Below are 23,956 nucleotides of genomic sequence, written 5' to 3'. Positions count from 1 at the left end.
AAGCAAATTTAGTTTTAGTTTAATTTATTATTTTTACGTTGGCACAGAATCACAAGAGTAAATTTACCAATTTATATATCATTTATTATTTTCTGTAAAGGCATTGAAAGAAAAGACTGAGCTACAGGCCCAACTGGCAGCAGTAAGCACCAGACTTCAAGCTGAGGTTGCGGAAAGCCTGGCTAGCCAGCATAAGCAAGGCTCTTTGAATTCTGAAGTTGTTGCTTTGAAGAAGTCATGCTTGGACCTAGAGAGGGCCATGGCGGATCTTCAGAGCAGCTTGGAGGCAAAGAATGGCAGCTTGGCTTCATTAAGCAATGACTTGCAAGTTGCAGAAGAACAGTATCAGCGACTGATGAGCAAAGTAGAGGAATTGCAGAGAACAATTATTCAGAAGGATAACATTGGTGAGTTTATTGACACAAATACACACTGTATGCTGACAATACACAGGGTAATCCTACAACCCAACAGGATTGTAACACTGTCCAATTTGGCCACACGTAGCCACATAAATATGTGTGTTAGGCTCAAAGGCCAAACAGACAAACTTCTGGAACACTTTGGGGCCAGAAGTTGACTGCACTCAGAGGCTGAAAAAAATGCATCTTTTAACCACATTTAATAATCCATTGATGTTAAAAACATTAGTTAGAAATGAAAACGTTTTAAACTTAAAATATTTGTATCGTTTTATGTATTCTTTACTACAGTATGTAAAGGCGTGTGTTTACTAAGAGCTTGCTGATCTAGTATTATAAACACTGCGTTTCAGGTGATAAGCTAGCTCTTCTGAGTATTACACAGGCATCTAGATAATTTATCCTGGAGCCTGCAAGTCTCAGCCCTAAAGACTGGAATATTGAGCATGTACAACAGTGATTCCCAACCTCGGTCCTCAAGGCACACCAACAGTCCTGGTATTAGTGATATCCATGCTTAAGCACAGATGGTTCAATCAAAGTAACTGAGGTACTAATTAAGTCACCTGTGCTCAAGTATGGCTATCCTTAAACCTGGACTGTTAGTGTGCCTTGAGGACCGTGGTTGGAAATCCCTGATGTACAATGTTATGGAATTTAGGGCTGATCTGCAACTTTTTCCATTGTTGTCTGAACAGCAGAGGCATGCAGGGGCTTGGAGATACCTGTGCAATATGAAGTGCTGTATGCTCATGTAGTTTATTGTATCTGGAATGCTATGTTAGAAAATTCTTACTAAATTACTATTAATCGCTTGTATAAATGAGCACTACATATTTCAAAGATATTCTATGTTTGTGCATAGCAAAATGAATGCATGCGACTTAGGAAAAACACTTTAAAACATCCGTTTTACATCCTATATAGTTCATGATTTGCGACAACAGACGGTATCACTGCAGTATCAATTGCAGCAGGTGCAGCTGGACCGTACTACACTAACAAACAAGCTTAAAGCTTCAAAGGCAGAAATATCCTCTCTGCATCAGACACGTGAGTGGTACCAGCAGCAGCTCACATTGGCTCAAGAAGCACGGGTCCGACTCCAGAGTGAGATGGCCAACATACAGGTAAAGTCACAACTTTTTGCTAGAAATCCAAGTAACGGCGGCACTCATAGGACTCAGGAGGAACTGGTGACATTGTATATAGAAATATAATTTTATTTTTATTTTTTTTTCTCTGTGCTTAATTTCTTGATAGGCTGGACAGATGACCCAGGCTGGAGTTTTGGAGCACCTAAAAATAGAGAATGTGACCCTTTCGCATCAACTGACAGAGACCCAGCACAGGACAATCAAAGAAAAGGAGCGCATTGCTACACAACTCCAGAGTATTGAGGTATGAAAGATATTATTTAGTAATCTTTTCCACCCCAAGAGTATATGTTTCTCTTTGCATTATGAAAGAGAAATAAAAGCTACTGAGAAGTGATTCAATAATTTATATCTGGTGATGTATGCTGTAAGAAATCTTTAACAAACTTATTGCACGCACCCACTTCCATTCAGGCTGACATGTTGGATCAGGAGGCAGCGTTCCACCAGATACAAGAAGCAAAGGGCATGGTGGAAGAGGACCTTCAAAGAAAACTGGAGGAATTTGAGCAGGAGAGAGAGCAGCTGCAGAAACTAGCAGACTCTGCCAGCACTCTAGAACGTGAAGTAGAGCAGGTTTGGTAGTTTTTATTCCTTTTGGTATGCAATTACATACTAGCCTATAGGAAAATTAGTTTAGGAGACTGAGCAGTCTAAAATATGTAATTGATTTTCTATGTTTTGCATTAGATGAAGCTGAATTTACATCAGAAAGACCTACAACTTGAAGCTCTCCAGCAGGAACATCTTGAGATTTTGAGGCATCTTACTTCGGCCCAAGAAAGCCTTCACATCAAAGACCAGTCTCTAAGTGATCTCCAAATGCGATATGATGAGCTTGATGCCAGGCTTATGGAACTTCAAAATGAAGTGTCTTCTAAAGATGATTCTATCCAATATCTTCAACATCAAAAGATTGTTCTCGAAGTAGCGTTACAAGCTGCTAAGGTGGAGCAAGACGAACTAGATCAAGGAACCAAACTATTAGAAGAGGGAACTGAAACTGCTGGAGAAATTTTGGAAAAACTTCGTCAGGATCTTGCAATCAAATCTGGACAGGTAACTTAGTATAGCAAAAGGAAATATAAATGCTGCTATGCTCTTTGTAATATGCTTCTTTTTATTGTTTTGGAAATAACTGCAATGTATATGTTTGTGATATTTAATCTTTAGGACTGAAGTGCTTTTATATCCTCAAAGTTTACGCTGAAATGTATTTTCTGTATATGCTTTATAGGTAGAAACTCTGCAGCAAGAGAATGCTAGTCTCAAGAAACAGACCCAGAAAGTGAAAGAACAATTTGTCCAACAGAAGGTAAGCACATGTTATGTAGCACTACAAAACCATTTCTTGAACCATGTTTCTTGTACCATGCTGATTTAGGATATGTTTTTTTCCCATTGGTTGTTATATAACTAAGAATTTAGTAGCCATATATTATGTTACCCATTATATAAATATTTACACTCCAGTGAGACACTCAATTGCAAATAGAGACAAAAATAAAATATTAATTCATATGACAAACAAAAGTTCTACTTAATGGTACCATAGAGTTAGTGTTACTGACTCAAAGTGTGGACAAGAAGAATGTAGCGTATCCGTTCACTAACACAGATATTACTGGGGCAAGTTTCAGTGTTTCCGATGAATTGATTGGTTGCATATTGGTGTAGCCCACTAAATGGTTCCTTCCACTTGATGGTAGGTACAACTTAAACATTTTGGGGCTGATTCACAGTTGGGGGCAAAGTATTAAAAAGGGTGTATATTTGCTCCTTGGCAAAACCATTTTTCATGTGGGACAGATTTAAAAGGTGCAGAGAGATTAGATCTGAGAGGTGTGTGTCCTAACTCAAATCTAAACTGTAGTGTTAAAATAAAGCTGCCCAGCATGTGTGCGTTGCATGCAACAGCAGCCAGTATTTACCTTGCTTTGCTTCTCAATTTAAATCAGCCTCTTTATGAGGAATTTTGACTGGGTTTTCGTAATAGTACGGATTTCAAATAATTCATGTTTACTTTATTCCTTACATCTGGGTTATGTATAGTGATGGGTGAAGTCGGACACTAGCTAATTGAAAACAGGCTCCCCCCCTATCCACCATAAGCCTAGTATTGTTTTTAGTGCCTTTGGCGTAAGGCACTAGCTAGTTAGTTAGGTCCTAACTTTTTTAGTTAGGTTTTATTTCCTTATTTTAAGATTTTGGATTTGGGTGCTTAGTTCCTGTAGACAGGCGACAAGCACCAACAGAGTCTGAGTTAGATAGGTTCACACAAACCTTCTAATCTATTTCCCACTCTAAAGACAGCCCCTGAGAGAGTCACCAAACTGCCATGTCCCTGGGTCTCTCTCCAATCCAAACACAAATCTGAGGGGGCCGCAGGCAAAAGAGGGAAGATGTATAAAAATCTTGTTGCCAATATTCTGCTTCCCGCCACACTGCTTTCGAGCAGATTGGACGGGGCTTGTTATTACTCACAGTTCTGTAGAGCCGGCTTGTCTCACACCTCCAAAGGCTGCTCAGAACCACGCTGCTTCAATCCTCAAACTGAAAGGGTTACAGTTTTCAACATGCTGCTGCCTTATGAGAAAGAGGGGTTTTGCTGGGTTCCTGGATACTGCTGCACGTGCAGACGCACAGCGGTGATGTCATTAGGCTGGGCCACATAATAAAATTTCCGGGGATCACCGGAGGCTAAGTGAACAGGTGGCTAGAGCAGTAGGGTGCTGCTGCATGTGTTGGTGGGAGATGTCATTTGAGAGTGACTGCAGTGAGTAAGACGCCGCTGTGTGATCGTACAGCAATGATGTCATCGGGCCAAGCCACGGACGCCACAGGCTATGATTACTGGTGTGTACTGAATTAGCGCCTCTGGAAGTTATTCCAGTTGCTTGGGAGTGCCAGACCACTTGAAAATGATATATATATATATATATATATATATATATAATAGTCCCACTTTCCTGCTTAGTTTGTCAGCTTGCATCCACCAATCTCTGCTGTAGGTGCTACACAGACATATATATATATATATATATTTATATATAAATATACATACATACATACATATACACGCACATACACAATCTGTGTAAAACCTTCAGCAGAGATCCCAGAATTTTTACATTTTGAGGAAATAAAAGAAGCCTGGTTAAAGCCTAATTCCAAGTTTTCGTATTCCGAAAAAATGTAGGGGGTTTTTATTCTTTTTCAGAAGAGGATACCAAGCTTTGGGAAATTCCTCCCGTGGTGGATGCTCCTAAGGTTGGTCAAGAATACGGTTATTCCCACTGCTCAGTCTGTACTGGTTTACAAATAGGGGATGAATCTGATGCTTTATTAGATACTATTCAGATACAGTTTCATATTTTAGTCTGTTTCTGCCAGGCGTTCGCTATTGCTTAAAACATGGAAGCCAGACATAGAATCAAAACATGCTTTAGAGGCATTGCCTTTTGAAGGAAGTTCTTAGTTTGGTCCAGAGTTAATTAAAATTATATCTCAGATTACAGGAAGAAAAAGTCCGTACCTTCCTGTAACTACACCCAAAACAAAAACTCCTAGGTTTTGTTCTTTTCGGAATGAAGGCAGTGGTAGCCTCAGGCTTTTACCAGGTGTACATTGGGGTCTCTGAAGAGGGACTTTAAGGGGACGGGGTGGCCCCCGGCACTAGTCGGCCTGCTGCTAAGCCAGCAGGTAGATCCACATGACTGTCACAGGACTTGGAGGTTGCTTACTCCAGTTCCGGGAAGACTGGATCCATTACAATTAGAATATTCACCAGGGGTTACATTTTGGATTTGGAGGGTCCTGTTCCAAAAATATTCTTTTCCACTCCTCTCCCTGTGGATGGTTGCAGAAAGGCGGCTCAGGCAATTTCTACGCTTTCCGACTCTGGAGTAATTATTTCGGTTTCTGTACTACAGGAAGGCCTGGGGTTCTACTCCAATCTTTTCTTAGTAGACAAACCAGATGGGTCATTCAGACCCATTCTGATTCTCAGGGGTTTGAATGCTTATCTGTACTTGGAGAAGTTCAAGATGGAGTCAATAAGGTCAGTCATTTGTTCTATGGAAAAGAGGATTTTCTCCTTCATCCACTAGGGGACACTGGAGCTTCATTACAGTGGGGTATAGACGGTGGGTTGAGTTGAGCCTGGCACTTTAAAAATCTACAAGTGTGACTGGCTCCTCCCCCTCTATGCCCCATCAGCCCCAGTTTTTAGAATGTGCCCGAGTAGAGCCGGTGCACAGGGGCTGTCTCCAGCCCTTATATTATATTATATTAATTTCAAAAACTAAACAAGCAAGAGGACAGGCAGACTGTTGGCTGTGACAGTCTGCCTGCATCGTTGGAGCTGCCAGAGAGGGGACCACACGGGTACTGCAGCCTGTGTCCGGTCACCCTATAGAGGGGAGGCTGCTTTTTGACATAAGGAGTCATCAGACTCAGCGGGGCCCGCCACAGCTAACACTGGCTTGTGTCCGGGTCCCCGCTCTCCCCTCACTGCCCAGCGCTCTGGCCGCAGCAGCCCTGTAAGTATGAACACCTCTCCTGACTAGCAGGATAGGTGAAAATAATCTGCTGGGTTTTTTAACAGCGCACGGCTGTCAGTGCCACGCTGGTGTTTGCAGAAGAACACCGGCGCTGGCTGTTAGGTAGGCGCGCTCTGCATTAGCGGCGGTCCTGCCTGTGCGTGTCGGTGCTTGTGTAAAGGCACCGGCACGTTCATCACTTGCGGCGGTCGTGCTGCTGGCCCCCACAACTCAGCGCGGCTGAGATGCATTAAGTAAGCTTAAAGGTCCCTCCTCCTCTTCCTCCTTCACTGTCTGGAGTTTGGCGCGCTCTGATAAGGGAGTGGCGCCTCAGTAGAGCTAGAGGCTCCCTGAAGGCACTGATCAGAGGGGTAGAAGACAGCAGCTTCTACAGGGGTCTGTAATTATAGTAAGGTAGTTTTGACTACTTTCTGTTTTCTATTGAGTAGCATTATAAGGAAATTCTGCTCCTCCCTTATATTGCACTGTCTGCCCCTGTTACTGAGCTGCATTATAGTTGAAACCTCATATTGCTCTGTCTGCATCTTGAGTAGCATTATTATTGAAATTCTGCTCCTTTATTGCTCTGTCTGCTCCCATACTTGAGTAGCATTATTATTGAAATTCTGCTTCTCCCTATACTCCTTCTGCATTACTGAGTTGTATGTGGTGTCTGTCTGTGAGTAAATGATGACATCCAGGACAGAAAAAGCTGCTTCACAAAAGCTGTTTGCCTGCACTAAGTGCAGGAAAAAATGTACCCATGCTCGCTCCGAAGGGTCTTCCCTGTGTGAGACGTGTGAAGCAGAGAGTGCTAGCACGCAGTCTGTCACTCCCTCCTTCATAAATAGTTTGGCAGGGGTCATGGCGGATCTTTCTTCTGAATTAGCCGCTTCCCGTAGGGAACAGGAGGCCGCCAGAGATCTACCTAGCACATCTCACCCTTCTTTTCAAGCAACAGAACCAGCGTGGGCTCAGAATTTAGTCCGCTCAGTGAATAGCCTTGCTCAGGTTATGGGTTCTGCGTCTAAAGCTCCTGAAGCTACGGTAAGTCGCTCATCTAAGAAGAGGGCTCTTCCGGCGGTTCTCCAGTCGGATGAGGATTCGGCAGCGGATCACTCGTCTCAGGAGGAAGGGGAGATGCTGGGCGAATCAGATGTAGAGACTTACTCACAAGAACCTGAGGCAATGCAAGGTATTGATGCACTCATCCTAGCGGTGAGGGAAGTTCTTAAGATTTCTGGCCCGGAAGCTCCAGAATCGTTAGAAGACTCCTTGTTTGCCAGGTCACAGAAAATTGCTGTCACATTCCCTGTTTCTCTCCAGTTGGACGAACAGATGACGGCAGCCTGGCAGAATCCGGACCGTAAATTCCAGATTCCTAAGCGTTTTTTCTCTCTTTACCCGTTTCCTGCGGAAAATATAAAGAGGTGGGAGACCCCGCCACCTGTGGATTCTTCGGTTTCTCGGTTGTCAAAGAAGACCACTTTACCTGTTCCAGGAGTAACTACATTGAAGGAAACCTCAGAGCGGAGATTAGAAACCACTTTGAAATCCATTTATACGGCTGCAGGTGCGCTTCTCCGGCCGGCCTTGGTAGGATCTTGGGTCAACAAGGCTGTGGAAAAATGGGCGGAACAATTGACTGAGGGTCTTAAATCCAACACTCCGCGGGCAGATCTGATTACCTTGGCAGAACATATTCAAGAATCTGCAGTATACTTAGGAGGCTCCTCCAGAGATATCGGCCAGGTAGGCGCTAGGATTTCTGCTTCGGCCGTCTCTGCTCGCCGGGCACTTTGGCTTCGTGCCTGGCAAGCGTATGCTGAGTCAAAAAGAGCAGTGGAAGCTCTTCCTTTCACAGGCGATATTTTATTTGGTCCAGTGCTGGACAAGTGGATCTCGCTGGCCACTGGAGGTAAGAGTACTTTTCTACCTTCATCAGCACCTCCTCCGCGTCGCTCGTTTAGGGGACCTTCCTTTCGTTCCTTTCGAGCATCTGCAAGATTTCAAGGGCGATCGCGAGGTTCGTCTTCAGCAGGACGAGGAGGCTGTGCTAGAAGACGTCAAGCGACTAATGCCCGCCATCCAGATCCCAAGCCATGGCATGACGGGCTCCCATCCCATCTCGGAAATCCGAAGGTGGGGGCTCGTCTCCAGCGTTTCTCAGAGGTTTGGAGACTGACTTCTCCAGACACTTGGGTTCGGAATCTGGTATCTCAAGGATACAAGATTGAGTTCGCTTTCACTCCTCCTGTACGTTATTTTGCAACAGGTTTGCCTGTCGATCCCTTGAAGCAACTAATTTTGCGACAAGCGATCGAGAAACTTTTGCTGGCAGAGGTTCTTGTGGCGGTTCCCACTGCACAAAGACAACAAGGGTTTTACTCAAACCTTTTTGTGGTTCCGAAACCGGATGGGTCAGTCAGACCCATTCTGAATCTGAAATCCTTGAACCAGTATCTCTCATTTCACAGGTTCAAGATGGAGTCTCTCCATTCTGTCATTGCGGGACTAGAGGCAGGAGAGTTTCTGGTGTCGATAAATATCAAGGACGCCTATCTGCATGTCCCAATTTGGGTTCCTAACCAAGCTTTCCTCAGATTTGCCATCAAGGAAACTCATTACCAGTTTCAGGCCCTGCCGTTCGGTCTCTCGTCAGCTTCCAGGGTATTCACCAAAGTGATGGCCGTCATGGTGTCTCACTTACGCTCTCGGGGGGTGACAATAGTTCCGTACCTAGACGATTTACTAATCAAGGCTCCGACGGCAGAAGTCCTTTTACACCAAGTGTCCCTTACACATCAGATTCTCATTCAACACGGATGGATTGTGAACTTCCAGAAGTCTCAGTTGATGCCGTCCCAGAGACTCCAGTTCCTAGGAATGATTCTAGACACTGTTCTGCTTCGTATATTCTTGCCAAGGGACAAGGCCATAGCCATACAAGAGGTGGTTCGTTTGGTGCTCAGACCCAGGAAAGTGTCTGTGCATCTTTGCATCCGTGCATCCGTCTCCTGGGAAAAATGGTGGCTTCTTTCGAGGCCATCCAATTCGTCAGATTTCACTCCAGAATTTTTCAACTGGATCTTCTGTCTCAATGGTCCGGGTCCCACGTACAGATGCATCGGTTGGTGTGTCTGTCTCCCCGGACCCGCATTTCCTTGCTCTGGTGGCTTCGAACAGAGCATCTGTTAGTGGGTCGGCGCTTCGGGATTTGGAATTGGACCTTGGTCACCACGGACGCCAGCCTCCGCGGATGGGGAGCTGTGGTTCTGGGCAATCACTTCCAGGGGCTTGGTCGCAGCAGGAATCCCTCTTACCAATCAATGTTCTCGAACTGCGGGCAGTCTACAGAGCTTTGATACAGGCTGCTCCTCTGTTACGAGGACTTCCGGTTTGGATACAATCCGACAACGCCACGGCAGTGGGTTACATAAATCGCCAAGGAGGAACCCGCAGTCGTCTGGCAATGAGAGAAGCCAGTCGCATCCTTCTGTGGGCAGAAAAACACGTAGAGGTCATTTCCGCAGTGTTTATTCCGGGAGTCGACAACTTTGAAGCGGACTATCTCAGTCGTCAGGATCTTCATCACGGGGAGTGGTCCCTTCATCCCGAGGTCTTTCATCAACTTGTTTGCAGATGGGGGAAACCACAGATAGACCTGATGGCATCACGGATAAATCATCAACTACCCCTTTACTGCTCCAGGACCATGGATCCGGCAGCGGTGGGAGCAGATGCTTTACTGATCCCTTGGCCGTACAGCCTTGTGTACCTGTTTCCACCGTTTCCGCTTCTCCCTCGGATTCTCAAGCGGATCAAACGAGAGTCGTCCACCGTCATCCTAGTGGCTCCAGATTGGCCTCGTCGGGTTTGGTACTCCAATCTCTTATTCCTTCTGGCAGACGAACCTTGGCCTCTTCCGCTACGATCGGACCTTCTACAACAGGGTCCATGTGCCGGATTTACGGCGGCTTCGTTTAATGGCGTGGCTATTGAGACCGCCATCCTAAGAAGCCATGGTGTTCCTAGGTCGTTCAATCCTACCATGCTTAGGGCTAGAAAACCGGTAACATCAGCGCATTATCATCGCATTTGGAGGGCTTATATTTCCTGGTGTGAAGGTTGTGGATCTTCCACTTCCTCTTTTCATTTACCGCGTCTTCTTCTTTTTCTTCAAAAGGGCCTTGATGCAGGCCTACGCTTGGGATCGCTTAAAGTGCAGATTTCTGCTCTTTCTATTTTTTCCAGCGTCGCCTAGCTCTGATTCCGGAGGTTCAGACCTTTTTTCAAGGGGTACTTAGAATTCAGCCCCCCTTTGTGCCACCCACGGCTCCTTGGGACCTGAATCTTGTTTTATCTTTTCTTCAGTCATCCACCTTTGAGCCTTTGCAGATGTGGAATTGAAGTATTTGACTTGGAAGATGATCCTTTTATTAGCCCTGGCTTCGGCCAGACGAGTGTCTGAACTTGGAGCCTTGTCCTGCCGTTCCCCTTACTTGATTTTTCACGAAGATCAGGCGGAACTTCGTACCCGCCCTTCCTTTTTGTCCAAGGTGGTCTCGGAGTTTCATCTGAATCAGCCGATTGTAGTGCCAGCGTTGTCGGATTCTTCCGGGGATTCTCACTCCTTTGGATGTGGTTCGGGCGCTTCGCATTTATGTGGCCCGTACTGAGGGACTACGTAAATCAGAGGCTCTGTTCGTCCTTTATGATGCCAATCGGCGTGGCTGGCCTGCGTCTAAGCAGACTTTGGCCAGGTGGATTCGTCTGACTATTCGTCAGGCATATGTTGCTTCTGCTCGACCACCGCCGGTATCCATTTCTGCGCATTCTACACGCTCTGTGGGTACTTCTTGGGCGGCACGTAGAGGTGTTTCAGCTTCACAGCTTTGTAGAGCAGCTACGTGGTCTTCTGTACATACTTTTGTACGTTTCTACAGATTTGACACTTTTGCGGCTTCTGCTTCAAATTTTGGTCGCAGTGTCTTGCAGGGCGTTCAGCACTCTCCCCCCCCCCCCCCCCCCCAGAAGGGTAGCTTTGGGACGTCCCCACTGTCATGAAGCTCCAGTGTCCCCTAGTGGATGAAGGAGAAAACAGGATTTTTGTACTTACCGTTAAATCCATTTCTCCGATTCCACAGGGGACACTGGACGCCCACCCAGTGCTTCTTGCCGGTTATCATTTACTTGTTCTGCTTCAGTTCTTTTGCAGTTTGGTCTGTTCTCGTTGTGTGACTGTTTATCCCTGCAGCCTGCTGTGTTCTTGCAGTGTGTCAGTATGTTGGATTGTTTCTTTTCCTGTTCTCCTTCTCTGTTCTTCAGTCTGTTCTCCATCTCCTCTCAGGCTCAGTTCTTTAAAACTGGGGCTGATGGGACATAGAGGGGGAGGAGCCAGTCACACTTTTAGATTTTTAAAGTGCCAGGCTCAACTCAACCCACCGTCTATACCCCACTGTCATGAAGCTCCAGTGTCCCCTGTGGAATCGGAGAAATGGATTTAATGGGAAGTACCAAAATCCTGTTTTCTGGCTTCCATAGATATCAAGGATGCCCAACTCCATATCCCTATATGGGAAAGGTCATCAACATCTTCTGCGGTTTGCAGTGGGGCATCAGCATTTTTAATTTCAGGCCCTGCCATTTGGTTTGGCCACCGCCCCCAGAGTATTTACAAAGCTTAAGGCCTACTGAGGAGAGGGGGGGGATAAATGTGTTGGCTTATCTGGACAATTTGTTGCTAAGGGCTCCCTCAATAGCTCTATTGCAACAACTTCTTCAAATTTCTTTAGACATGCGCCAGAGATTCAGCTGGATCATCAGTTTTCCCAAATCAAATTTAGTTCCATCCCAAAAGATGGTATTTTTGGGTCTTCTCTTCGACAATCCCGAATAAGGACCATTTTACACATTTCTCATATCTCGTTTCTCAGAGCAGTGCAGATAATGGGAAAAATGGTAGCTTCAAAGCTGTTCCTTTTGCCAGATTTCATGCCCGACCTCTATAGAACCAATTGCTTCATCGATGGGTAAAACAAGACCCTCAATTAAACAATCAGATGTTCTCTCCAGTGGAGGCTGCAGGATGCAAATCTGAACCAAGATTGGCAATTGTCGGTGCACTGGACCATTGTCGCCACAGATGCCAGCCTAACAGGCTGGTGGTTCTAGACAGACCCTTACAGGGTCCTTGGTCTGTTCAGGAGACCGCTCTTCTTATCAACATACTGGACCTAAGGGCAATTCGATGTATACATTGATTCATGCTCAATGCCATCTACAGAATTTACCAGTACGAATCCAATCTGATAATGCCACACCACATGCTTACATAAACAAGCAGGATGGCACACGCAGCTGGATAGCAATGACGTCCTTCATTGGGCAGAAAACTGGGTTCTGGCTATTTCTGCATTTTCCTTTCTAGGGGTGAACAACTGGGCGGTGGACTTTTTAAGTCGCCACAGTATACACCCAGGGAATAGAAATTACACCAGGAGGTGTTTGCAGAAATAGTTGCCAGATGGGGATCTCCAGACATAGATCTAAGGGCTTCTCGTGTCAACAAAAAGATACCAAGGTACGGATTTCTGTCCCGGGATCCTCAGGCATCTCTGGTGGATGCCATGACAGCACTGGGTTACATCTTTCCAACTGGTAATGTTCCCAAGGGTAATTCAGCGGATTCGACATGTGGCACGGATGGTAATTTTGGTGGCTTCAGACTGGCTTTGCCGTCATTGGTACGCAATTCTTCGGACCCTGTTGGCAGATGTTCTGTATCAACTTCAACAAATGAAAGATCTGCACAAAATGGGTGATATATTTCCATTCCCTATTATTAATGAGCATATATTTCTCAAATTATTCAATATATATTTGTAATCTCTCTATATACTCGGGATGTGGTGCCACCAAACTCATAAACTATTACAAAAAAGAAGAAAAGATGAGTTGTTCTGGTGCACTCTAGGAAATAATTAACCGTAATGATGATATGGTAATTCTGAATTGTCCTATATAATAAAATATAGCCTTTTAATGATAATGTTCTAAAAAAGTTACTTGAAATGGATAAATAGGCGAAATATTAAAAACAGATATTGAGAGTGAATAAAGTATAGAAAAGTGAAATTAAAATATAATTGAATAAATTGCTGTAACCAAATGTGTGTGTGTGTACATTCATTAATCAAAGCCTATTATTGGTTATAAATATTATTAAATTTAAAAAGGAAAGGAAAAGCCTAAATCTTGTATATTATATTAGTATATGGTAGGGTAGATATCCGAGTTATTGCATCATTTGATGTCAATGTAATCCAATAGGCAACAACTCAAAATACAAAATAATTACCCTTGGTGTAGTATATTCCTTAATATTGGATGCCTAAATAACTATGATATAGATTCAATGGAATCAGCTATTAGAGAGCTTAATTATGGAAAAACATTGTCTGGTATTATAACATGAGTACAAATGTTATAATCAGTCACCGCCAAAAATCAGCAGCAGTATTGAGTATTCAGGTAATCAACAATGTTACAATATCAATTGTTACTTTAACTGTAACATTATCATGTTGATGGTACTAGACAGGCAGTGTGAATATTCCAGCTTCTGTATCTATCTGAGATGCTGGTATGTTACGTGGTACAAGTCAAGCTATTTCACATAAATCAATCATATGTCATGTAAGAAGTAGCATATATTCAGTTAGAGCATAGAAATCTATATTCTAAATAGTCCTGTTTGTTGTTAGGGCTTATTGCTGCCCGATATTAGTATCCGCCATACTCAGATAAAAATCTCTATAGTTGTTATGTCTCAACTGGTCTTATAAATATATGGACCAAGAATATATTCTTAAAATTGTAACTCCCAATTAACCACTTTTGAGCTGTTGTTAATATATAAGTGCACTGCAGTGGGGAGGATATCATCTGTCAATAGTATTTGATAGTAATGACTATATATATAAACCAGGTCTCCCTCTATCATGCGCTGTGCTGATGTTTAAATACACATATTATCCAGATTAAATAACTAATTCCACAGATGTGTGGCATAAATTAGTTGGAGGTGACACTGTGAACCCCGCAGGTGACGTTGTCTGATTATACAGCCTTAGCATACGGTAGCTGTCTGTAAAATCGCCACTGGGATATTGCGGCTCTATTAATCATTCATTCAGACACACAGTGAAGCATGGGGCAAGTTCAAACATACAGTGAAACATGGGACAGGTTCTGACAGATTATGTTGACAGTATCAATAGTATAAATTCTGTATGTAAGCTTAATCTCCCTCTCTCATCCTCCGTACTGGTATCGTTAGATGATGTGTATATATCAGTCACCTAAATGGCTAGTGGTATAGGTGAATAGTATTAGGTAATCAGGAATAATGCTGAGAACTCCCTGCTAGACAAACAAAATCATGATAGTAGCGCAGTATTAGCATACATAGATAGTATCCTGAGAACGCCGCTAAGATATTGCGGCTCTAATATATGTGTCAATACTTTGTTCTTTGTTCCCTGCTCGGAAATGCTATCTGATAATACAGCGCTGTTGGATATTGCGGCTCTAATAAATGTTTCAGTACTATGTTATCTATTCCCTGCTCGGGAATGCTGTCTGATAATGCAGCGCTGTTGGATATTAGCTGTCCACTGTAAACGCCACTGAAGTATTGCGGCTCTATTACATATTCGGCATTACTACACAATAGGCTTTTCCAATTTTACACACACACATGGCACGCTAAGTCCCAATGCGCATTTCGCCCTTTGGCTTTGTCAAGGTAAGCCGATTGTTACATCGAATCCGGTTTAAAGACTCATGTCCGTCATAGGGGTGTGTCTGGATTCATAATTTTCATTGGTAGATGTATTTATCACAGCAAGAATGGAAATAAATCGTATATTTAAGCTCTCGCATAATGTGTATCATTCTTATATATTCACATTATTTCATAAAATCGATTGAAGAAAAATTATGAATTACATTTAAATTATTGTTATCATTCTCACCAAAAAACAATAATCATTCTAACATTATTGTATATAATTAAAAGCACATATCTCAGCTTACATTCCTAAAAAGCATACCCCATTAGTATTAGTTCATTATTGAAAAAGTGTATAAAAGTGTTCTCCTAAATCCAATAATGGATTATAATAATAGGGGATGGGTGTATTAAATTAAAATTAAAAAATAAAATCAAACAATATATCTTTTTTTTTCATTTTTAATATATTATGAAAGTGTCATCATCATAACATCAATAACTTCTAATATAATATATCGAATAGAATTTGAATATAGTGCACTAAATAAATATATATAATTATGTTATTATAAATAGTGATTAAATAGTGTTGATAAAATAAGTGCATCATAATATCGAAATATGAAAGTGATATACTTACAATAATTCTCATCGATTACAAAAGTGTAAAAGTCAAGTGTATCTAGTGAATTAATAAAGTACAATGGCCACGTCGCCAATAATGTAGGAAACAATCTATAAAAATAAGTGATAAAATATAATGAAGAGGATCATCTAAGATCCATATAAATGTGAAAAAGTGACTAGTAAGTGAGAAAGAAAAGAAAAAATGTTTATTGTGAAAAAGGGGAAAAAAATCATTCTAACATAAATGAAAATAGAAGAAGTGCTATCGTAAAATATGAAAATATTTATAATAAAATTGTCTTTAGCGGTGACTGATTATAACATTTGTACTCCATGTTATAATACCAGACAATGTTTTTCCATAATTAAGCTCTCTAATAGCTGATTCCATTGAATCTATATCATAGTTATTTAGGCATCCAATATTAAGGAATATACTACACCAAGGGTAATTATTTTGAGTTGTTGGCTTTTCCTTTCCTTTTTCAATTTAATAATATTTATAACCAATAACAGGTTTTCATTAATGAATGTACACACACACACTTGGTTACAGCAATTTATTCAATTCTATTTTAATTTCACTTTTCTATACTTTATTCACTCTCAATATCTGTTTTTAATATTTCACCTATTTATCCATTTCAAGTAATTTTTTTAGAACATTATCATTAAAGGTTATATTTTATCATATAGGACAATTCAGACGTTCTGTATCGTCTACTTCTGCGTCCAGATCTGTTGCTTCAGGGTCTATACCGTCACCCCAATTTGCATCGCTTGGCTGTAACGGCATGGTTCTTGAATACAATATTCTGAGGGCCAAGGGGTTTTCAGAGTCTGTGGTGAATACCATGATACAGGCTTGTAAACCAGCTACTTCCCATATGTATTATCGGATATGGAAGACCAATTTCTTCTTCAGAGTCCATAGGGCTCCACAGTGAGACAATGGGGTGTAGGTGGTACACCCACAGCAAAGATTTTTCTAGTCCAGGATGCTCTGGTCCTTCCCCCCTATACCCCGCCCACAGCCTGAAGTCAACTTCAGGGGAACGGTCCTGTTGGTAGCTCTGGCTTGGCCCAGATGCCATTGGTACTCCGATCTTCAAAGTCTCTCCATAGACGCGCCACTAAAACTTCCTCTAAACCAGACCTGTTGTCTCAGGGTCCCTGTCTTTATCCGGACCTGGCTCGCTTGGCTTTTGAGACATCCCTTCTAAGTGGTTTTTTAGCTCTGTGGTCCAGACCATGCTCAGTTTGTGTAAACCGGCCTCTGCCCAGATTTATCACCGGGTGTGGCATACATATTTCCAGTTGTGTGCCACTAGAGACTAACCCTCAGGTTTTTAGGGTTTCTAGAATCCTTGCCTTTCTTCAAGCTGGATTGGATCTCAGACTCCGCCTAGCCTCTCTGAAAGTGCACGTTTCTGCTCTGTCCATCTGATTCCAGCGCAGAATTGCTCCTCTGACGGATAGTCACACCTTCCTGCAGGGTGTTCTCCATATACAACCTCCCTTTGTCCCTCCTGTGGCTCCGTGGGATTTGTCAGTGGTTCTCTATTCATTTCAGGAACCTCTATTTTATTAGTTGTCAAATGGCTCACTGCGAAGACTTTTACTTCTGGCTATAGCATCTGCCCGTAGGGTATCGGATTAAGGGGCGCTCTCCTGTCGCTCCCCATTTCTGATCTTTCATCCGGACAGGGCTGTTCTTCGAACACACCCTGGTTTCCTTCCCAAGGTGGTCTCTCGTTTCCACCTTAATGAGGAAATTGTGGTTCCGACCTTTCAATCACCAGACCTCTCGGCAGGTGAGGACTGTTTGGATGTGGTCTGTGCTCTGATGATCTACGTGGACCATACTAATACCATCAGGAAATCTGACTCCCTCTTTGTCCTATATGGATTCCATAAGAAGGGATGGCCAGCTAACAAATAGACTCTGGCCAGATGGCTTTTCATGACTGTCTTACAGACTTACACGCAGACTGGCCTTCCTGTGCCGGCTACAGTATCAGCTCATTCTACTCGCTCTGTGGGTCCCTCGTGGGATATTCGACAAGTGCGCTCGAACAGGGGAGCCACCCCATAGAGGGCACACCACTCCAATCCATCCCAATTTTCACTTATTTGGCACTGCCTTGCTGTTCCACCTGAGGGCCGAAGTGTCCCGCCGGTGGTCGGGCCTATGGTAATTTGGCCACACTCAGAGTGAGGGAGCGTCTGAGTCCCTCGCCGCACAGGGCGCGGCAACACCTTCTGGTAGCGGCCCTGCTCGTGGGCAGCCCACCGTGGCGCATCTGCTGAACAACTATGGAAGGCGGCCACGCGGTCTTCTGTCCACACCTTTCTTAGGTTCTATGCCTTTGATACATTTGCCTCTCAGGATACTTTCTTCAGGCACCGGGTTCTCCTCTCATCTAATGAGCATCCCTGCCCTTGAACAACTGCTTTGGGACATCCCCATTGTTTCCCTTTTGGACCCTGAAGAGGAAAAGGAGAGAGATGTTAAAATTTACCCTTATTAACTCTTTCTTTGAAGTCCACAGGGCACCCGCCCTGACGCACCTGGCTTCTATGGGTTTCTTCTCTTGATCACTTGTTTCCTTCTCTGTGTGAGAGTGTGATTCTTCAGTGTACCAGTCCTTCCTTCTCTCCTATCCTGTTCCTGCCTTCGGCTTGTTAACAAAACTGAGTTGCCTTCAGGCTGTGGGCAGTGTATAGGGGATGGACCGCAGCTTCCTGGGATAGAAAAAAGCTTTGCTGTTGGTGTCCGGTCCTCCAAGTACAACCTACACCCCATTGTCTCCCTGTGGACCTTCATGGACTTCGAAGAAAGAGAGTTAACAAGAGTAGATTTTGCCATAACTCTTCTTTATTTCCTGTTGTGAAAAACACAAGTTTAAACCTGAAAGATTATGAGTGTCTCGCCTCTTGTCTTTTCTGCAATAGGGGTTGGATAAGGGTCTGAAATTGTCCTCTCTTAAGGGACAAATTTCGGCCTAATCGATCTTGTTTCAGAGGAAATTGGCCACCATTCCAGAAGTTCAGCCTTTCTTGCAGGGAGCTTCACATACAGCCTCCTTATGTCCCACCAAAAAGGTTTTCACCTCTTTTGAATATGTCACCATCAATAAAGACTACACTGTATTTCAGAGACTCCATTCTTTTGTTCTAACAACAAGGCAATTCTATTTTATTCCCACACAAACACACATTGTTTCTACTCGCAATCAATTCTGCATGTTGAGTGTGAGATATTCATGTAGTGTGCAGTAAGCACACTACATGAAACTGTAATGACACCGAAGGGAAGGATATACCCTACCGAGGTGTTACATTTTCCTGTCTCTACTCAGCTGATTATGGTGTTAATCTAATTGTTATGGCTGCCAAGAAAAATAAATTAATGATAATAATTTGATTTATTTACCATTGCAACAATTAACCGCTGCAAACTGCTTCATATAGAGGTGTCTAGATTAGACTGGAATAGCAACCATAAGTATCTGTAAAATTTATTTTCTGATGTTTTCATATCAAAACTTGTGAAAAAGCATAAATTATTTTTTCCCTCCTGTTGTAAGCATTTTTTTGCTGCTTTTTTGTTTATGCAATGATAGGTTATGGTAGAAGCATATCGCAGAGATGCCAGCTCCAAGGACCAACTCATCAGTGAGCTGAAAACCACCAAGAAAAAGCTAGATTCCGAAGTGAAAGAGCTAAGAAGAGAGTTGCTGAAGCTTCAGGGTGATAGGTCGGCAGCAGAAGTGGAACAGGCTCGGATTATTAAGGAAATGTCTAAACTGCAGGAACAAATGGAAGAGCTTGAATCCCATCTTCAAGCTGCTCAGAATGACAGAGATGATATGGAAATCCGCTTACAGGTTTGTGTAATAAAATATTTGTAACAGAATAGAAAATCATCTCTAATATTGCTATGTCCCAGTAAAGTTGTTAATCTCATAAAACTTTGCATTTTGCGTGCACTACTGTGGCTTCAGTTCCTGCATTCATCATGGAAGGAGTAGAATAACATGCTCACTTGTCCTTATAAAGTTGTCCAATGCTCTATTTTGTTACATAGCAAAATAATATTTTGTCCTGGCTACTTCCCAGCAATTGCGCCCAGAAGATTTCACTGTTTCTAGAGTAGAAAGAAACTGGCATCTTAAAACAACATGATGAAGCTGAATTTATTGTAGAGTAGTAGTTATTTATCTGTTGGCTGGAATTATGCTTGAGCCAGGATACTTGCTGTTTAAATATCCTGGAAGTTCACAATGTAAGAGTAGCTCTTAAAAAAACCGTATGATGAAAATTTAAATATTGACATATGCAAGCCATTAGTGCTATATACCAGAGTCTGGCAATTTGATTCATCAATGATTGTTCCTGTAAAGCATATTACATAGTTTATGCTGTGCTCAGTATAAAGGAGTTCCTACATGGGCCATTGATTAACCTGCAGAGAACAGATTAGTTATTATTACTATCTCATCCCCTGGAATGGGTTGGGTATGAGATGCCAACGGCTGTATAACCGCCGGTTGAAATACCGACGCCGGAAGCCCAGTCACTGAAGATCCCGACTAGGGCAGGTAAGTACCTCCTAACAGTCCTCTCTTCCCACCCTAACCCTCTCTGGGAGGGTACCTAAGCATAACCTCCCCCCCCCCCCAGTGGAGCCTAACCCTCCACGGGGGGTGCCTAACCTAATATCAGTGTCTGGACGTTTGGGATGCTAACGCCCGGTATCCTGATGTCCTTCGGGATATCGGCATTAGACCGGGCGGCAATATTCCGGCGATGGTGTTTCGGTGGCCAGCATCTCATCCGCCGGCAATTTAACTACATCCCCCTGGAATTACTAACCTGTGCTCCCGGGATTTAACCAAGGATTCCTTTCTCGGTTTCTCCAACACTGCACTCTTGATTGGCTTATCAGCTATGGAAGTTCTTACACAGCTTATCTCTTTAAATGCCCACCACTGATGAGTTGATCGTGGATCAAGTTTCACTTAAATATTAACTTTATTGGTCAGGTTAAAAGTCTCAGTGCTGCCTTGCCGGATACCCCCCTCAAGTGTATCTCTAGGGAAAACTAAAGGAGGATTAGGCATGGTCCAGGAGTGCACAGCGAGACATTATTAATGAATGTACATGAGCCGGCAAATCTCAGATTGGAGGGCTCAAACGTTAAGCAACAAAATAAGGTAACATATAGAAAATGGTAAACATCTAGGCAACGAGATAACACATGTAAGGCACAGTTCAAAATAAAGTGGCAATTGTTTCGCCAAACCGTAAAAGAGTATGTAAGAAGGTAACAGTCTCAGTGGTGCGCTGCCGGATACATCTCAGGTATAGCTATATGGCTGAAAGATGTCAGATGACAGAGCTCGGTTCGGTACAAATTGTCACACAGGAAGCAACACTGCACTTCTTGGAAAAGAGGAGTTAGCTTCCCGAAATGCGTTGAAGCTGTCAAGCCATGGCTGTCGCATCAGGGTAGGACTGCTGCAGAGGTGGGGTGCAGCATCACGGGTAGAGTCACAGGGTGTGAGATACAGGGGAGCACTGTGGGGTTTAAAGGTAGGTAAGGAGGAGCCTGTGATAATGCCTTTCTCACAGTGAGTGGAGCAGGTGTGGAGAAGCTGAGGGCACACAGTGCAGGAGTAGACAGGCGGTGCAATCCCAGAGTAGTGGCACCACAAGACCTAGGAGTAGCAGGAGATGGAAGGGTAGACTAGACCAGGATAGAGATGCCCTGTTATTTCCTACTCGGGGCAGAGAATACTACTCACTGCAGGTGAAAGCAGTCCTGGAAGAGTCTCTCTCCCTGTAGGGGCAGTTGGAGAAGGGAAGCAGCTTTGTTCCACGGAAGTTGCATGGGAATGCTGCTCCCAGATTGGCAGGGTAGCTTCTGCGTATGGACCCAACCACAGGGGTGCCGTGGGCTGCTATAGTTACAGCCATGTGCGGGTCTAGAGCTGTAAAATTCAAAGCAGGGAACTGCAGGTGGTACAAGCGGCCCCCTCTATGCACACCCTGCCTCCGGAGACCATTTTTTTTTGTAGTGCCTGGTGCAAACACAGCATCTCTTGCAGGGGCTCCCGGTCAAAATGTAATACCACAACGTGACGACTGTCGCATTCATAAATCATCAAGGAGGCACCAGAAGTGTTCAAGCCATGTGGGAGACAAATCTGATCCTGTACTGGGGCGAGCCTAGGACAGGATCGGAGATCCTGTCATGCCATGTCTGCGGTCTACATCCCAGGGTTGAGATTGGAAGGTGGATTATCTCAGCTGCCTAGTCTACCCTTTTCCTCTGACTGCTCTCATTCCAGGCGTTCTCAACATGCTGAAAGAGGAGCGGGTTTTGCCAATTCTGGTGTCTCCCTGCTGGCCTTGTTGAGCTTGGTAAACAGACCTACTTCGGATGTTAATGGCCCCTACTTGGCGGCTGCCTCTTCGTCCCGATCTACTCAGTTAAGGCCCCTGTTATCACCCCGATCTTCCAACACTGGTTCTTCTGACGCCAGCATCAGACAATTCTCAGGGCCCAGAAGCAATCATCGGCTCGTATCAATCACAGGGTCTGGGTGTCCCATTTCACATTGTGTGTTCGTCAGGCTTTTTTCCCTTCTGTGTTTCGTTTATGCCGGGTGCAATTCTTTTTGCAGAAAGTTATCAGCTTGGGTCTCTACCTTAGTTTTATAAAGGTTCAGGTTTTCGCTCTTTGTTTTCTTTCAGCAAAAACTTGCTGTTATTCCTGCTGTTCAGACCTTTCTGCAGGGGTGTTACACATTCAGCCGCCTTTTATACCCCCAGTGGTGCCCTGGAATTTGGCTCTGGTTCTTCCTGCTCTTAGGAACCCCCCTTTTGAACCACTGGATTCTTTGGCCTGTAGTTCTTAACTTGGAAGACGCCATTTCTTCTGTTAGGAGAGTATTGGAATTGTACTCTTTCTACTTCAGGGTCCATAGGGTATCCACAGGATACCTTGGGGTATAGGTGATGACGTCAGGCATCGGGCACCATAGAGTTAAAGCTTTCAGCCTCCCAGGATGCACTAGGGTCCCCCTCCTATACCCCGCCCCCGAGCCAAGGCATCTCAGTTTAGTTTGGTGCCCGGCCGGAGTCGGATGCACCTGTTAGAGGGGGGCTTAGAAGAGCCCCTGAAGCTTTCTACAATGCAGCTGTGGCTGCACATCTGGAAGTACAGCATGGACAGTCAGTGCTGACGTCCATGCTGTCTTTCCTACATCCCCGCCGGTACCAGAACGCCGGTACCGATCCGGGGTTGCTGGTAAGCGTCTGGGGTCACAGCTAGCGGTGACCCCAGATGTTTTGGGACCATGGCCGGATCTAAGGGGGACAGCAAGGTAAGCAGCGGGGCCCCGCGGTGGGACCCTGCTGAACATGGTCCCTGGGGACTGGCGGCAGCGTGGAGCCAGGTACTAACCTGCGCTTCCACTACCCCCCTGGGACAGCTGGACCGCGGCTGAGCGGCACCGCTGCGGCATCCCAGGGGTTAAATGCATGCCAGGGGAGCGCGCCTTCCCTGTCTCACAGCCGGCGCCTCCCCCGCTGCACACAGCCCTCTCTGCACACGCCGACTGGCCCTGTGGCAGCGCTCCTCCCCCAGGCCGGCCTCCTCTATGCTCCTCGGCGGCCATCTTCTCTGAACGCATGGTGAGCACTGCTGGAAGCCTGGAAAGGTGGCATCGCGGTCTGGGTCCCCCGGCATACCTCTCCTCCGTTAAGGTTCTGGTCAGTGTATGCAGCGCTGTGTCCTACCAGGCTCCTTGTCTGCGTAGTTGAGTAACAGCGCTGATAGTGCAGGAATTCATTTTCTTTGCATTGTATGTGACTTCTGCTAGCGCTGCTGCCTGTACATTTCTACTGTCAGCGTTTTCACTGTCCCTGATCTTTTTTTGCTAAAGCCCTTGCGGTGCGGTGATTGAGAGGGTGGTCTCACGCTATACTAAAAGTATTAGTGTGAGGAGTCACATACTTACCATCATGTCTGAAAGTGACTTTCCTCTCCAGCTTCGGTGTACTACATGTAAGGTACCAATAGCGGAGGGGGAGGGTAGCGTGGAGGGGCTATGTCAGCAGTGTTATTTATTGGCAGGCCAATTACTGTCACGGCCCCGGTACAGGAGCCGCCCTGGGCTTGTTTCGCCAAAGCACTTACAACCCTGGTGGGCCAGTTAGCTCCGCAGCTTGCGCTCTCACAGATGGCATTGTCACAGCAGTCAGTGGTGTCGTCACCCATGCAGGTTTTCCTGAGACAATTGATGGTACCCCACAGTCTCCCTAATACCCCTCCCCAAGTCTCTCAGGAGCCTGCGTGGGTTAATTCGCTGACATGTTCTGTACAGCACTTGTTGGACGTGT

General features: G+C 44.5%; 1 protein-coding gene across 1 annotated transcript in view; it reads left to right on the top strand.

Moving 5' to 3' along the window:
• Positions 1-23,956, top strand: part of GOLGA3 (golgin A3) — an 84,029-nt gene that overhangs the window by 19,829 nt on the left and 40,244 nt on the right. The window contains exons 7-13 of the mRNA XM_088476689.1: positions 101-407; positions 1,350-1,552; positions 1,686-1,823; positions 1,994-2,155; positions 2,270-2,638; positions 2,817-2,894; positions 19,171-19,434. Of these exons, the coding sequence (XP_088332815.1) occupies positions 101-407; positions 1,350-1,552; positions 1,686-1,823; positions 1,994-2,155; positions 2,270-2,638; positions 2,817-2,894; positions 19,171-19,434 (1,521 nt within the window). The remainder of the gene's footprint in view (positions 1-100; positions 408-1,349; positions 1,553-1,685; positions 1,824-1,993; positions 2,156-2,269; positions 2,639-2,816; positions 2,895-19,170; positions 19,435-23,956) is intronic.

Source organism: Taudactylus pleione, unplaced genomic scaffold (assembly GCF_031769625.1).
Source record: "Taudactylus pleione unplaced genomic scaffold, aTauple2 ptg000191l, whole genome shotgun sequence".
In the NCBI taxonomy this organism is placed as follows: Eukaryota; Metazoa; Chordata; class Amphibia; order Anura; family Myobatrachidae; genus Taudactylus; species Taudactylus pleione.
The sequence above is the reverse complement of the archived record's forward strand: the minus strand, read 5'-3'. Positions and strand labels throughout refer to the sequence as shown.